The sequence below is a fragment of the Aptenodytes patagonicus genome, chromosome 1, assembly GCF_965638725.1.
Source record: "Aptenodytes patagonicus chromosome 1, bAptPat1.pri.cur, whole genome shotgun sequence".
Lineage (NCBI taxonomy): Eukaryota > Metazoa > Chordata > Aves > Sphenisciformes > Spheniscidae > Aptenodytes > Aptenodytes patagonicus.
This window is the reverse complement of record NC_134949.1, coordinates 58,799,433-58,815,895: the sequence shown is the minus strand read 5'-3', so window position 1 is coordinate 58,815,895 and position 16,463 is coordinate 58,799,433. Positions and strand designations below refer to the sequence as shown.

The 16,463-nt window shown below is 53.4% G+C and overlaps 1 protein-coding gene across 3 annotated transcripts; it reads right to left on the bottom strand.

Annotated features, from left to right (window-relative positions):
- Nucleotides 1-98: 98 nt before the first annotated feature.
- On the bottom strand, nt 99-16,461 carry LGALS2 (galectin 2). Of its 3 annotated transcripts, XM_076338148.1 has the most exons (5): nt 6,687-6,806; nt 4,828-5,062; nt 1,855-1,937; nt 1,404-1,563; nt 99-307 (listed from the first exon to the last, which is right to left on the bottom strand). In XM_076338148.1, exons 2-5 carry the CDS (start codon nt 5,014-5,016, stop codon nt 161-163), a joined length of 579 nt encoding a protein of 192 aa, XP_076194263.1. In that variant the 5' UTR covers nt 5,017-5,062; nt 6,687-6,806; the 3' UTR covers nt 99-160. The 3 variants fall into 3 exon arrangements, with proteins under 3 accessions (XP_076194263.1, XP_076194255.1, XP_076194251.1); XM_076338140.1 differs by lacking the exons at nt 4,828-5,062; nt 6,687-6,806 and adding an exon at nt 16,444-16,461; XM_076338136.1 differs by lacking the exons at nt 4,828-5,062; nt 6,687-6,806 and adding an exon at nt 2,403-2,469.
- Between the last annotated feature and the right edge of the window lie 2 nt (nt 16,462-16,463).

Below are 16,463 nucleotides of genomic sequence, written 5' to 3'. Positions count from 1 at the left end.
CCACCCAACAAGGGCTCCTTTCCTGTTGGTGGAAAAACCTTGGGCTTTGTCGGTGTCTCACACAGAGCCACGGAGCCAGAGACCTCACAGAAGCCATATTAGCTGGAGCAAGCAGTCTCTCACTGCTTGGGTTTTTATTAGAGCTAGGAAGCAGCACCCATCAGTTCAGCTTGAAGGAGGTGACCCTGAAGCCTCCCCTGATGCTCATGTAGCTGATCATCTGGTAGCAGTGCCGGTTGGGGAACTCCACTTTATGCCCATCTGGTAGTTTCACTTGGAATTTCTCTGCCAGCATTTCAATGATGATCTGGGAGAAGAGAGGGGAGGAAAGGCAGGGATTGGGGACAAGGAGGAGATTAGGAGGTGACCGTCAGGTGAAAGTCCTGACTGTTACACGTGAGGGTCAGACCTGGTCCTGACAGCTTTAAGCAAGGTGCTGGAGGTTGAGTTGAGGGTGATGCAGAAAATGTGCAGTTGATATCAAGGGTCTGAGCTGGTATCTAGACTATGACCTGGGGACAGGATCTCTCCTGGGACTGTTTCAGCTACTCAGATTGTAAACTCACAGCAGTTAAAGCCAAGTGTGTCTTTATACGCCACATGGCCTAGATCCGCTCTGAATAGGGCAGAATAAACCTGACAGCCCAATGCCCTCAGCAGCTCACCAGGACCTGGAAAAAGGAACTTTGCTGATAAACATGCACAAGCAGACAGGACGGGAATGTATCACTGATCACTGCAAATTAAAGGGATCATTCCCCAAAGCCGTCACCCCTTCCCCAAGAGCCAGCCATGACTGAGGAAACAAGCTTCCTCTCCACAGCAATAGGAACAGGACTGCTCCTAAATGCAGCCCTGTTAACATCTTGGGACATCAGGTGGGGTGAGGCAGCAACTAGGACAGCATCCCCGGCAAGAGGAGAGGGAGGGCAAATTGGCAGCATGGATCCAGGAGTAGTGAGGACAGAAGAGCTGAGGGAGAGGTTTTTGGACATTGCTCCAAACTCTGGGTTGCCTTAAAGCCTGTGTTTGCATAGGAGGGAATTAGGGAGAGAAATAAGGTAGAGAGCAGCAAGCTCCTGCTTCTTGGAGACCCCCTTTACCTTCGTATGTGCCCCTGGTGCACTCACCTGCTGGGCAGGTATGGGGGGCAGGAAGCACTTACAAAGCCTGAGGCAGACAGGGCTCGTGCAAAGTTCCCAGAGGAAGCATTGGGGTTTTGAAGGAGGAGTAGAAATGGCAATCAGGACCAAAAACTCAGAGGATGAGGATAAGGGGCTGTTGGGAGGGAGCAGGAGGCATTGGATGGGACTGGGAGGACTAGGGTATGGGAATCTGCTAACCAGGGGCTTCCCCCCACCACACACACACCCCACAACCCCATGCCGGCACAGACCCCTCACCTTGATAGTGGAGCCCCTAGAGAAACAGAGGAGGTTATCACGATGCTCTGCCTGCCAGGCATTGGAGCACCTGGAGTTGCAGACAATGACAGACTCATTGAAGCGGGGATTGAAGTGAAGTGCCAGATCTGAGGATCTGCAGCCGAGATTGATGCTGAAGCTGTGGGTGAATAGGAGGAAGGTCAGCTGCATGGGCAGGACAGGGTCTTGGAAGACCTGAGATCCAACACATGGCTCTGCACTCAGTTCCTCCATCAGCATTGCAGGTGCTTAATGCCTCCTGTTTCCTCATTCTGCTTGGGAACAGAGGGAGTTTGCACAGTGGTGGTGCAGGGGCTCCCCTAACACTGAGCTACGCTCACGCTTTTTGTACCTGGCGACCTTGGAAAACCACTTCCCTCTGCAGCGCATCTTCAATCCTGGCAAGTCAAGGTGTTTTCTTTGTACTTACCCGTCAGAATCATCAGATATCTTGCCCTTGACCTTCAGGGTGTCCCCAGTCTTCATATCCAGGTTGAAGATTTCAAGTTTTTCCTAAGGCAGAGAGAAAAATAGTCTGTGGGGCTCCTTCAGCCATTCTTCCCCTGCCACCGCAAGTGAGAGGGTGCTGCTTGGAGAAGGTGCCCCAGCCAGGAGAACATCTACTGCTTTCAGCTGGTGTTCCTCTCATGGCCAAAAACCTTCCGTGCTGGAGGTCTTGCATGGGCTTCTCACTCAGTGAGGGAAGAGCGGGCTGAGTAAAGCCAGCGAGAAAAGATATCAGAGAGAGAGGAGGTGAAAACAGGCTTGTCCTCAGCAGAAGAAAGGGAAAGCACGACAGCAGAGGTACAAAGAGGGTTAAAGCAGTGGGGAACAACCCAGGGTTTGGTGGGTAGCATCGCCTGCAGCTCAAGAAATGCAAGTGGAGAGAGCAGAGGTGGCTGTGGCTTGCCGGTCCCTCGCTCAGCCTTGCTGAGCTGGGGACCCTGGGTGACAGAGGACAGGAGCAGGAGCCCTTACAGCCATCTTCCTCAGAGGGCAGAGTAACCAGGCAGGGAGCCACCAGCAGTTTAGCTCAGAAACACTTTGCACGGAGGACCTTACATCCCTAGACTTCCTTGTGGCTTACACATTAACAGCACCGCTGCCTCTGCAAGGTCCCACCGACTGCTATTAAGCCAGGAGACTTTGATCCGAAGAAATAGCTTTCCTATGTACACTTCCTCTCATTAGGGACTTCAGGAGATTTAACCAATTCCCAGCCTCCTCAGTGGGTCCCAGTGGAGGGACCACCACACACAGCCCTTAGGGGTGCTACTCCAGCCACCACATAGGACAAGCATCTTCCCAGCTGGCCATGGAAGTGTGACCACCGTGTTCACTTCTTTTCTGTGTGTAACAGCTCAGCCAAAAGAAGCATCCCAGCTCCTTCCTTTTGTGGCAGGGGGGCAGCCCCCAAAATCCACACCAGCACACCAAAATGGTCCCCACCATCCCTTCCCACGGTGCTCTGAGAAAGGGCTCCCAAGGGGCTCCGAGGACAGGGCAGCCAACACATCCCCTCTAGATGACACGAGCTATGAACAGTCCTTTGCAGGAGTGACATGAGTGGCATCCCAGCTCCTTCCCTTCTCATGGCTCTAGATTCAGCCCCAGCTGCACAGATTGCACTAGCAATACGTGGGAGCTCTCTGCAACCTCCCATCCAAGCTCCATCAAGACCCAATCCTTTTAGCTTGAGGAGCCATGCACATCAGGTTCAATAGCCCCATCCTCCCTAACCCTGAGACACGGGAATGTTGTCCTCACAGGGGAGCATCACCCCTGCTGTCTTCTTCCCAGGTAAGAGCTACGAGTCAGCAGACAGTGTCCCAGGTTTGGTTGAACAAATTGGTAGTGTTTTGCCAGACTCCAGAAGTCAGTGGGAAAGCAAGAGGGAGGAGGAGGCCAAGGCTTAGGAGACCAGCAGTCCCTCAGCCCCGCTCCCAAGCCCTGCAGAGAGCAGCTGAGTGCAGTCATCCTGCTGCTGCACAGCCAGCTGGGAGACAGCTTCTGCCCTTCCCCAAAACACTCCTGAAGCAAGCAGAGGTAAGTGCTGATAAGCACTCCTTCCCGGGAGGTGTTTCCTATTAGCAGGGGGTCAGAAAGCCCAGCAGGCTTGGGATATTTGTTTGCTGTTGAGGTCACTGAAGCTGTTGGTGAAACCTCCCCGGGCTGAGCATGGAGCGAGCAGGAGCAGGTGCTGGTGGTTTCTGGCATTGGGTCTGTTTCCTCATCACGCTGCTGTGTCCCACCCACACACACCTTCACATCACCCTGCTCCCCTGCAGCTATCCTAGGGACAACACAGAGTCCCCCTCTCAAAATATCGGAGCATTCCACTGGCTACGAGAGGTTTCTTTTTCCAGCAACTCACGTTGTCCCTTTACAGGGACAAGGGCAGTACAAAGACACTGTCTGCATAGCCACCATCAGGGTCAGTTATCTGAACTCACTTTAAGCCAGCGGAGAGAAACAAACACTTCTAGGGCTCAAGAGACTACATCCTAAGACAGACCCTAAACTCGGTCAGAAAAATCCTGTCCTACGTGGCTGGCCAAGGTGACACAGGAATGTTGCGACAGAGACAAGACCCAGGTCCCGGGCCAGCAACACAGAGGAGCCTTCCCCCCACTTCCCACACAGACCAGACAGAAACATCACTCTCACTCAGATTTATCCACCAATCCCACTGGCAGAGCGTGAGGCTGCCCAGGAGGGAGAGCAGCATATGTCCGAGGGATGGGGAAAACTACCCATGCAGAGAGTTATGTGCGGAGCCACAAGTACCACAGATATGAGAATATGCAGGGATGGAGACGGGCAGGAAAGAAGCATGAGCTGCTCAGAGAGGGGCTGTGAGATTTTATCGAGATAACATTAAACGCCCCCCCTACAATGCTCAGCAGGGGCGTTCACCCCCCTTTTATTTGCCACTGGGAACAATAGTGGGAAACCAGGCAGCAACTCTGCCAGCACTGGCGACTTCCTTCATCTGCAGAGCTGAGCCTCCGCATGGTCAGACACCAGCCCTACGCAGATGGCCTCTCTCATGCGGGGGTATGTGCTCCCCACATACGAAGGGGCTGAGATTTTAGGGACCCTAGAAGAGCCAAAATTCTCCAGTGCAACTGGAGGTGGCGATTGGGATGATGAAAGGAGGGTGAAAGGGGCAGGCTGATACTCCCCTGCAGACACTGCAAAGCAGAAAGCCTGGGGAAACGGTGATATGATGGGAACGTAAATCCCAAAGAAAGAGGAAATCCGGCTAATGTGCATCTGCAAAGGAGGTGGAGGGTCTGTGCAGTGAGGAAAATACAAGCAATGGTTGTAGAAGCTGGCAGCCACCAGTGCAAGGGATCCAGGAACCCTTCACCCCCAGAGAGATGATCCAATAATAGGGTACCTGCCTGGGAGTGCCTCTCCAGGGCCCCATATAGAATTTCATCCTGGCCAGAGGGTAGTTGGCCTGTACTGGTGTGAGACACCCATGTTCACACCGCTGGCACCAGAGGAGGCTTTGCTGCATTCCCAGAGGGTGCCTTGGAACAGCAGAGACCCGACAAGCAGTCACTGGCGCGAGGGTAGGGCCCATGGCCAACCCGAGAGCGAGGCGAGCTTCCAACAGGGAGCAGGCAGGCCTGCAATTTTGCATAGAGAAAACCAAAAAAATCGTATTTTAAGGATGGAAGAGACCAAATGCAACCACGTCGGCTTTCAGCCAGAAAGGTGGCAGGGCAGGTCCTCTGCAGAGTGCTTTCACGCCATGAAATGTGGCAGCTCCATTTGCAGAGGTCCCATAAGGTAGGTTTTGGGGTTAACAGTCCTTCCCAGCCTTCCTGCTAGTTCTAGGGAGATCTCAGGCAACCAGGAGCACCCACGGGATCTCAGGACCCTCAGGGTGGCTCCAGACAGCAGGACCTCATATACCATAGCCTAGAGCTGCCACTGCTACCACAGGGCACCCACACAGCTGTTGAGAACAGACTGAATGCCACCCTCCCCAGCAGGCTGCCAAGATCCTCGGCAGCATCATTGCTGGCAGCAGCATTTATTTTGTTTTCTTACTCGGGCAGGAGATAAGCCAGCTAGGTGTGAAGCCCTGAGGAAAACCACAGGCTTCCCCACTTCCCAGCCAAAGTAGCCTAACCGCCCTAGCTGTGAGAGGTTTCTCAGGGCCTTTTGTGGCAGGGGGGAGACCCCAAAATCCACACCAGCACACCAAAATGGTCCCCACCATCCCTCCCAACGGTGCTCTGAGGAAGGGCTTCAAGGGTCTCAGAGGACAGGGCAGCCAACACGTTCTCTCTAGATGACACGAGCTATGAATAGTCCCTCACAGGAGTGACATGGGTCTTCACCAGACACGATGCTCAGCCCAGAGGGAAGAGGGAGAGAGGGGAAGGCGAGGTGGCCGTGCCGGCTGCAGGAATGCCTCAGACCAAGCCCTGTGAGAAGAGGCAAGAGATCCCCTTAGCACCCTAACGAAAAGCTGCGGTTGCAGCTTGGCACTAATTAGTGGCACCGGAGGAGGACACTGTGGGGGGAAAAGGCACCTGTCCCATTTTGCACTCAAGGCACCAGGGAGCCTGTGCTGTGGACCAGGCATCAGCGTCCGCTCAAGGCAAAGGGAGCTGGAGAGAGCAACCGTGCATTCTTTCTCGGAGTAGCAGCTGCTCACTCTGCTATTATTTCCTACTGCTTCATATAATTTGTACTCCACAGCAAGCTATTGTCCGTTTCCACTGGCTATTTATTTCCTTGAATAGCCTCTGGGGAAGGATTTCAGTGCGGGAGTAAAGAAAAAAGAAAAACTCCACACAATAAATATCGAGCGGTGACCTGATTTAAACTGTGTTCTCTGACCTCATCTGGGCCCTGGTTGCGGTTCCTCCCGGCAGTTGCGATTAAGCCACGTTTCTGACTCGGTCTCCCCCTTTTATGAAGCCTAGTGGGGAATGCTCCCTGCCTTAGAGGGCTGTGGGGTGGATTTCAAGAAGCTGAGCTCTGCATTTTCAGAGGCCAGGGCTCAGGACAGGACCAAGAAGAGGCTTCCATCCCCTTCTGATGGAGCTGCTCAGTCCTCTTCCTGCCAGCCCCAAAAATCCCCAGATAGGTTTGACAGGACCGGTTTCCCCTTTAGTCGAGAGGCATTAGTTTGCTTCTCAGCAGATAGTGCTGCAACCTTCACCCACCCGATCCCTAAGCTCTGAAAGCCAGCCAGCTTCCTAACAGAGGAGGACCGAGAGAACAAAAAGTACTTACCTCAGCCAAACACTGAGGTAAGCAGGAGACTGGATAAGCAGGTCTGTGAATCTGGAGGGCGTGTACAGGAGAGGAATGTCCAGGAGATGCAGGAGAAACCAAGGCAATGATGAGCACAAGGAAACTGGTGCCCATGAGCACTAACCTCCTACCTAAGAGGTTAACCAGAGCGGGACGGCTCCTCTAGGGAAGGCGTTGAAGTCTCCACATTCGGATCAACTAAAATGGGAAGGAACAAAGGAGTGAAGATGAATCCCCTGCCACCCCTCATGCCCCAGCTCCCTGACAGTGCGTCATCCAGAGCCCCTGTGGGAAGTATGGAAGTAGCATCCATGCTCTGAACCTGGGGGCAAGGGATTAGAGGCCATCAGCCTCCGGTAGGCTCTCCACCAGCATCACTGCCCTTCATCTGTAGGGTGCAATTTCTCTTCCTTAGTATGTGGGGAATAAGGAGGAGGAAGGACAAAGCTAGCTGAAGAGCTAAAATGTGGGAAAAAACCACCTTTCTTCAGGGCTAGAGGCAGCAGTGGAGGGAATCTGCACCAAGCAGTGGGCCAGATCAAGGGGAGGGGTGTAGCTTCAGACTCCATCTCTCTCCCTACCCTATCAGAAAGGTGGTGGTGCCACAGTGACTGGCATCTCCCATCTCCATGGGGAGCTCAAATGAGCTCTGATGGATGGTTTACATCCCCAGGGCCAAGTTATGTCCTTATACCTTTGCAGGGGACATCTCTCTCGGGCAGCTCTGAAGTCTGTGGCAACACTTTTGTGTGCTACGAGTTGTGCACAGACAGGGGAGGAAGGTAGTTCATGTGCACAGGAGCTGGCTCATAAGGCATCAGGGCCATTTCATCAACCCAAGCAGCCAGGTGAGTCACATCTTATGGGCCCTCAGCTTGCCCGAGGGGCAGGAGAACCAACCGAACCGGCAAAGGGTGGGGAAGGGAGGTCAGAGGACTGATTACATGCCACCCAGTTCCATTTCCAGCCTTCATTTCTCTCTTTCCCTCATGGGGGCATGCCAGGAATGTGGGTTGTGGGAAAGGCTTTCAAACACACGCCTGGAGATAAAAATGCACGTGTTGAAAGCTTCCTTACTGGCAAAGAGAAGATGCATAGAAGGCTCATGGCTTCCCCCTCTCCTGGACTTTTGGGATCTCCCAGCTTTACCCAGACTTGCTGGATGAGATATTATTAGTTTAATGGGAAAAGGATCTTCCAGAGAGCTCTCCATAAAGGATCAGCTTCATGAGGTCTTATGCTCCACTTGCATCTTGCACCAAAAGATTAACATCTCCAACAGCTTTATCTTACCATTGAGTAAGGAAGATGGCAGCCCCCTCATCTTGCACATAGGGAAACTGAGGCACAGATATCCAAGTTCACATCCAAAAAAACCTCTTCTTGTTTAGATTCTCATCTTAAAGCTCCCATGGACAGATTTAAAAAAAAAAAAAAATTAAAAAATCCAGCTTTGCAAACCTGTCCTAGAAGCTAAAAGGAAGCTGGGCTCCCTTGGCTAATGCAGCTCGAGTATCAGAGATGCTGATCTCTCACCACACCATCTACTATCAGTAGGAGGTACTGAGGCATTCAGTGCCTCTGAAAAAATTTAGCCTTTGGGTGGGTCCAATTAAGTCCAAAAACCAGAGGCATTCAAAATGAACAGATGCCTTCCAACAGTGGAAGCCAGGGGACTTCCGAGACGCCCCAAGCCCAACTCCCCTGACTTCAAGGGGACCATTTCCCACAACAAAGACAGCGTGAGGCCAACTGGCTGGAACTCAAATAAGCAAAAAAGAAACGCAGCATTGCGCTATACACAAAAGGTCCACGGGGACCTCCCTCCACTGAGCTCCGAGCAGCCATCCCGGATTCAACCCCACAGGACAGCAAGGTCATGCAGCGAGAGCGACTGCCGAGTCCCCGTGTGCAGCGGTCCATCCTGCACAGGGAGAACAAGGCCGCTGGCACTGCGTGACTCGCTTTGAGTGTGTTTCTCACGGGCTCCAGCGGGTTGGACAACTCTGAGGACTTGCAGGAATCCTTCAGACAAGCAGAATCCATCTGAGTCACACGCACGAGGCGTGATGCCAAGGGTGGTTCATCCACTGGAAAAAAAAAAAAAAGAAAAAAAGAGAAAGAAATGCTAAGGGAGAAATAACAAGTTTTGAAAAGCCACAAGAATTAACAGCTCATGGACTGGAAAGAAGGGGAGCAAAAAAACCAGGTCTGTTCTCCCATGCTCACGTCACTAAAGCCAAGTATTCTTCACCCCTGCTGGGAAGCAGCAAGCCACCTTACCACCCATCAGCTTTGAGAGGGTCTGAAGGGGTGACCCACCCTGGATCTAAGGCCATGGCTGAGGTCTGCAGAGGAAGGGGTTGTCAAATCAAAACTATCTCTTGCTCCAAAATCAGCTTGAACAAACTCTCTTTGATGGCCCTGCAAAATGAAACGGTAAAAACCAAACCAGATAGAAATGGGAAAGAAAAGCTGCCAAAAAAAAGGGAATCCAAATCCCAAAATGACTGACTCGGTGCGGGAAATGGGCATCTAAAGAGGCAACTGGAGGCATCTGAAGGAGACCTAAGAAAAGACCAGGCCCACACAACCAACTCTCCTTGTTCCTCTCCTCCCCCCTTCCAGAGGGAAGGGCAACAGAAATATATGAACCTATGGACCTTCAGAGCGAACCACAGGGAAAAGAGCTGAGCCTGACCTGCTGCAGGAGCTCCCAGGACGACCAAAGTGCAGAGGAGGTCCCAACTCTCACCGGCACGAGGAGTGCTAAATTACTTTTTCCCCGCTTCTCAGTGAGAAGCTACAGCCACAGCCTTGCTTAGAGTTGCCACCAGGGTGAAGGAGCTTTTGAAGCCAGCACCTGAGCCTTGCTGGGTCACGGCGCTGCGCAGAGATGTTTCACCTCCACACGGTACTGCAGGGAGCAGGGCAGCAGCTGCTTGCAGCTGCTTTGCACTGCTGGGACACCTTGTCTCCCTTTCCAGTACTATACCGGGCACTAAGGGACACCCCGTGCATTTGAGGACACCCTGTTTTGCCGACCAGTCCCATATGGGCATCCTGTCCTTCCTCTGGACTGCTCCTGTGAGCCTCTACTCCTGTTTCTGACCCATCCCACGTAGCCAATAGTACATAAGCACTCACTTGACCACAGTGGATGTTTATTTTGCGTTCCCAGCAGTCACGCTAGGCTGTTTGTTCACTCTGGCTCTCTTTCCCTTCCCTCCAGTTTGTGCCTCTTCCTGCCGTCCTTATTTTCCCCACCACTGGCAACACACCCCGGCCAGAACCTGGCTGTGTCTCTCTGGCTGACCCCAGGTTTCTTTGCGCTGCTCCCCCCAAGAGCCCCCACAGCAGCAAAGCAGACACCTGGCTTTAATTGCAGTCAGATTCCTGGATGGAGAATCCTTGCTCCCGAGAGGGGAAAAGGGTATTGCAAACTAAATGCTTTGAACACGACTCACACCAGACAAATCTTATCATATCCCAGGCTGAATAGCCCCAAACCCGTTGCCATTCACAGCGCAACAAACAGACTTGCCAAGCCAGAAGATCTGATAAGAACAATTCGAGGAGGACGTGGCTGCAACTGCCAGGCAAGTTCCCATCCACACGCAGATAGCTTATCTCTTCTGTCAAGATGGGACACGCATCAACATCTGCTGCACAACAGCAGGGAAAAGCTAGTGGAGACCTGCTCTCTGGTCCTGAACACGCACGTAGCACTCCTTACAACACCGTCCCTGAGGAACATCTCTATTACTCACTCAGTCTCATTAGGAAAGGGGTGGAAATCTTTCCTGAACAGCTCTGACAGAGACACAGCTCCCCAGGGACCCGGGTCAGGATGAGCTGAAGAGCGCCTAGCGCCTGCTCTGGACACCAGCAAGTGGCTGGCCAGCTGCAGGAGCAGCACGGCAGCTAGAGGATGGCTGGAGGGAAGAGGTCTCATAGCCTACTCTTAAGCCATGCTGTGACACTGTTGCTTTTAACCCCATCGACTCCCAGCATGCATCCTCCTCCCAAAATTCAGCCAGAGTACCGCTACGGGGAGGCAAGCTACTGAAGATGCAAAGCTACTCTGTGCGAGGAGGGAGGTGGAAAGAGGAGCAGCCTCTGCTGGGAGCATCTCCCCCTCCTGCACAGAGGAGGGGGACTTGGGCTTGCAAATTGGGGACGGCAAAGATGCAACGTGGTTGCAGTGAGACCCAGAACGTGGACACTGCCTTTGAAATGCCCGCCGGGCTGAGGGGAACAGCAGCGTGCCACTTGAACACAGCCCCTCCAGGCACAGGCAAGGCAGAGGCCGTTTGGATGCACCCGGAGGTGTGCGCCTGATCTTTCTCCTGGCTGGAGGACTCATCTGTCAGCAGCACATTAAATGGGGGATACGCAAGCTCTGCCCCCATTCTGCTCCCCGAGTGAGTTTCCAAACCTAATGTAGTTTGGGGTGGCGGGGGAAACAGGACAGAGTTGTGCGTGCATGGGAAGCCCTTGCAGAATCATGTGCTCCGTGGGCAACATGATGGGCTTCTCGTTCTGCCTGCCCGAGGCAGGAGAGCCAGAGGGGCAAATTCAACATGTCTGTGTGCCCAGGCCTGTCTGATCCCCTGCATCCAGGAGCTGGCCCCCACACCCCCATGACTTCATGCAGTCAGGCAATGTTTCCTCATAGCATTTCTCCCACCCCACAAGGCAGGCGGTCAAACGCAGCCAGTGATCCATAGCATGGGGTGTAGGACACTGAGTCACAACCCTGTGTTCGGCAATGCCCAGCAGACAGAGCGTTTCCCAGTTTCAGTCTGGCGCGTGCACTCCCACCCCACACACTCACCTACAACCTGTTGCGTGACATTCCCCATCTTCGGAGAGGGAAAAAATGGAAAATCAGGGAGTAAATATGCAGGCTGCAGGGGACTGCACTTCAAAAGCCTGCCTTCGGAGGGACCTGGGCTTACAGGGTGTAACTGTTTCACTCTTGGCCCCGGGGAGCAAGGAGAGGGGCACAGCTCCCATCCATGGCATTAAACGCTTGCTGACACCAAGGCTCTGTTGGCAACAGTCCCCAGCCCGCCCTGTCCCCCAGCCGTGCCTGGGCGCTGCAGCACTGCTAGCTGGCACAGCCCAAAACCACGCCAGGGAGGGTGCTAACAACCACACGGTGTGAGCCATCGTCCCGAAGCAGCGCTTGGGCCTGGCCCTGCTCCTGTTGCATTTACTAAGACAGACAAAGCCAGAGGGACCAGCAAGGAGCCTGCGAAAGGCCAGATCCACCCTCAGGAAATCTGCGTACGCAGACTCTGTCTTTCCCTCCTCCTCCTCCTGGGCCACAGTTTTCTTGATAGTCCTAACCCTACGTCTGACATGCCCCGGCACTGAGTTCACTCCGCCCTGCTGCTCCTCGCCACTGCCAAGAGTGGGGCTGAAGCTGGCTGCGGTGCCAAGCGGCAGAGGCCGAGCAGCCAGGCTGGAGGGGAGAGAGCCGCCGGACTGCCTCCTCCTGCCATTTCACAGTCCGGACTTAAGCCAGCACTTAAGTTTCCTAGGGAACCTGAGGCAGTTGCAGCCAAAGCAGGATTGCTGGCAATGGGGGATTTCCAAGCCCGGGCCAAAAACCATCTATTCAAGCTCACCAGCTGCCAAACCTAAGCCAGCTGCACAGTCAAAAGCATGTGCATTCAGCGCCAGGGTACCCTGCAGCGGCAATGCCTCCTCCCTGTGCTGTGTTGTAAAAGGGAGGCTGCACACGGCTGCGTCTCTGAGCTCCCCAGGCGGCTGCTACGCTAAACATCCCCGGCAAATGCTTCACTAAGTCACACTTCCTTGTTGTCGCCGCAATGCAGGGATGTAGTCATCATCCAGGCTTGGGGAGGATTTGCTGCAGCTGGGCTCCCTGATTTGCTCCAGGATGCCTAGTTTCGTGTCGCTGATCTCAGCTCGGATCATGCTTGGTTGCCCATGAAAAATGCCTTTGCAATAGGATTTTTCTCCTTCTCCCTCCTGCTGTTCTTTAGAGCCAAACTGTATCTCAGCAAAATCCAGGCTCTTAAACCATTTTTTCCCCCCCAATGCTTGTGCTTTCCAGTGACACCCCTTCCATCTGCTAGCGATAACACAGCAAGTCAGGGCTAAAGCGAGAACGGGTGAATCTGTCCACCTTTTCAAGTCCCTCTCTCCACACCTGAATCCCGAGTGCACTGTATCGGTAACAGATCTGTTCCAGCTTGGAGCTGATCTCACCAGCAGTGCGGTGAATGACTTCATCGAGGCTCCCCCTTGCGGGCTCAGGGCCTTCGATGCTCGCTTCAGCCCCATAAAATTAAGCAGCACCCTCTAACCTGGCAGGTCTTCCTCTCCCCGGTCTGTTTTTGGCTTACCCAGATACATAACCTATCAGCCCCCAAGCCATAGCTATGCCTAGGGCTTCTGTCCTGTCGGTTTTCTTTCATCTTTGCCTGCTGCTGATACTGTTCCTCAGCAGCAAGAGCGTTCCCGTGTTCTCAGAGCATCCCCTGACTGTCCTGGACTCTCTTGAGAAGACACTATCGGCAACAGCAAATCCAGCTGAGCCTGCTCCAGGGGGTAACGAGGCACTGCCACTCCCTACGCTGGCCAGGAGGGCACTGCCGCCCACTCGGCCGAGGGATCAAGACACCCCCGGGGTTGCCCAGTCTGGAAGGAGGGCTCGAACACAAGGAAGCAGCAAGCTGCACAGCTCACCTCTAACTCTGATATTTGCTTCTCTCGCTTGCTTGTCTCGCTGAGCCAGTTGCTCTAATGACAGAACCAACGTGGAAAAGAAATTCAGTATACAGAGGTCAAGGCAATTCCCCAAAGGAAGCAAGTGCAATTATGCCCACGCTAATGACCAGGGAAACTGAGGCAGTAAGCATAAATATGCCTTTCCTTTAGTCTTGCTCCGAGATGTTTAATTGCAGAGATCTAACCAGCAGGTTTTCTGATCCCTTATCCAGCATCCTGTTTCCTCATTCTGCTCCTGTAGTTGTAGAAGGATGCCTTTGATCACCAGGGACAGGTCTTCCTACAGCGAAGAGGGAAACGCTGAAAGAAATGGAAGGGAGCAATCCTGGTGGATGACTGCATACAACAAGAAAGTGCTGAATATGAAAGTGAAGGAGACATTTCCTACTAGATTAAAGGAGCTCAAACCTGCTCTCCCTCTAGAGAAGTATGCAACTCTATACTTGCCTCTCTAATTGCAACCCTCCGCTGGGAAAGGTGCTTAGAAGTATTGCAAAAGGAAGGAGATTAGCCAAGGTCAGGGAATAGCAGGGCTGCAAATCCAGAGGATTGTGTAAGAGGTGCGTGATCCAAGGTGATGTCAGGAGAGGTGCTGCCAGCCCTGTTCTAAGAGAAAGTAACAGAGGTAAAGCTGAGCCAAAAACCCAGGAACTGGCTGCTGTGGTCAGCCGGAGCAGGAAAACAAGAAAAGGGAACAAAAGACCGCAGTACCAAGCTTCAGGAAAGTGAAGGTCTCCAGCAGAACGCCTTGCCAAGGAAAGAGGAATGTGACAGGGGAAAGGGAACCTCACGTCACAGGCCAGAGCCGACAACCCAGCAGGAAGTGTGCAAAAGCTCTCGCTGCCGCACACAAGCGCATCTGAAAAACGTTGCAGGGTTCACATAAACACACAAGGCAGAGAAACCAAACGCTGGGACAGAGCGAGTGTGACGGGGAGGTTCTGGCTGGCTGAAGACGACCTGGTGGGTGGAAGACCCCTCTCCCAGGCAACACGGCCACGCCTGCAAGGCTGCCTTCCCTCCCCCGCTGAGGGGGACTTTGCCTGTTTTGCGATTCACCTGGACGGTACAGGCAGCAAGAGCATTTGCTAAGGCCAGGTTGATCAGGCAGGAGCTCTCCTGCCTGCTGCTGCCCTCTGCGGGACAGCCTGCTGCAGGGCCTGCCAAACCTGGGATCCTGCACCCCTCTGCCAGCACAAGCTTCCCTTTCGCCAGCACGCCAATTACCCAGGCCTCCGGCTTGCACGTAATCACTTTCTTCTGCAACTGGCTATGAGCTAATTATAGTTCCAGTACTTTCATTCTGGAGCGGTGTTACTTACAACATGGAGCGTCTCACTCCATCCAAACCTAGTTTGGGATTCCAGCTGCCGGTCAAAAAAATAAATCGAGGGAAGGTTTTTCCTCACACGTCATCTAACCACTGTTACAGGGAGCAAAACTCAGACTCAGACCTCTTTTTTTCGTTGCAGTTGGGGCCCTTGTTATATGGAAAGCAGATGTAACCAAAGGGGAAAGAGACTCCTAAATCTATGAGAAAAAAAAGCAGGGTTTGAAAGGCCGCTGCTGACACAACTGTTATGCATGAGTTCACTCACCATTGTTTGCAACCAGCTGAAAAGAGGTGCAGCCTTCCATTCATCCTAGACTTGCTAACCACTGGGTGTTGCCAAAGAGAGGAAAATAAACAACCTCCAGACTCAGACAGATCGAAACCTGAGCAAAAGGGGGCTGTGAAGCACCAGGCTGAAAAACCACTCCTTCAGAGGCATCGCTTTGTGGGTTGGAGGGGAGAGATGCATGCCTTCTACGCAGCTCATACATGACCTAGAAGACCAGTATCTAGGCCTCGGTCTTCTAAAGATGACTTAAGGATTCTCAGAAAAAAATCAAAGAGGTAGTAGTGACAGGCAAGGTTGACTCATAAGATTAAAATAACTCACGTTAAAACGTGCCTGAACACAGCAGAGGGAAGGATGTGGCAATTTTCTATGAAAGGCACTTAAAAAAGGCTTTGTGATGCAAGGCTGTAAGAATTACATTCAAGTGCCAAAAAGTACCTTTTAATGGCCAAAAAATCCCCCCCAAAACAATGGCTATACATAAGGAAAAGACATTAGGTGTGACATCAGGGCAGTTCCCTCGCCTGCCACCTGCGGGATTAGCTCTGTAAATGAGTAACCCAACACAGGACCGCTCCGACTCAGACCTCCGTCTCCAGGACTAGGCGCTTTAAGGCTGAACAGGCTGTACCACGCGCGCGCTCTTATCGCGGAGGCTCTGGCAGGGCCAGCCCCAGCCGGCGGCTTTGAGCACCACCGCTGATGCGGCGCACCGGGCTCTTCAAAAGGGTGGAGGCCTGCGCTCCCCAAAGGCCATCGGGTTGGCACCTCTCACCGGCATTATTTAAAAAGGAGGAGGGAAAAAAAAAAACCAAACCAAAACGAAAGCGACAGATTACCACAAGGAGAACACACACAGTTCCTCCCAAGACCACTGGAGCACAGAGAAAAACAAGCCATCTTAAGTGTCGCGGTTAGGGCTGGCCTAGATTGCCAGAGCTGCAAGGAGAACGAGGACAAATGGAGTTTATATTCCTGGAGCCCTTCGTTATTTCCAGGGCTTCGCGCACCCGCACCCCCTGGGCTGCTCAGCCAAGCAGGAGAAGGCCCGGCCCGGCCAGGAGAAGGCCAGCTGCTATTTAAAGATGACCCCGACCAGGGCACGGGAGCTTGCTTATTAGCATTTATAATTGTCTCCTAAAACACCCGCTCCCGCCCCGAGGCCCCGTCCGCACAGCCGCGAAGGCCTGACGAGAGGCACCGAGCTCGGGCCGGGGCCGGGGCCGGGGCCGGGGCCGGGCGCGCACCGCGCATGCGCCGGGGCCGGCGGGCTCGTGTCCTTTTTAAAGGACACGCCGCTCCCCCGCAAAGGCGGAAGTGCCCCGTCTCCGTACCGGAAGTGGCCTCACCTGCCGGTACGAGTGTTCTT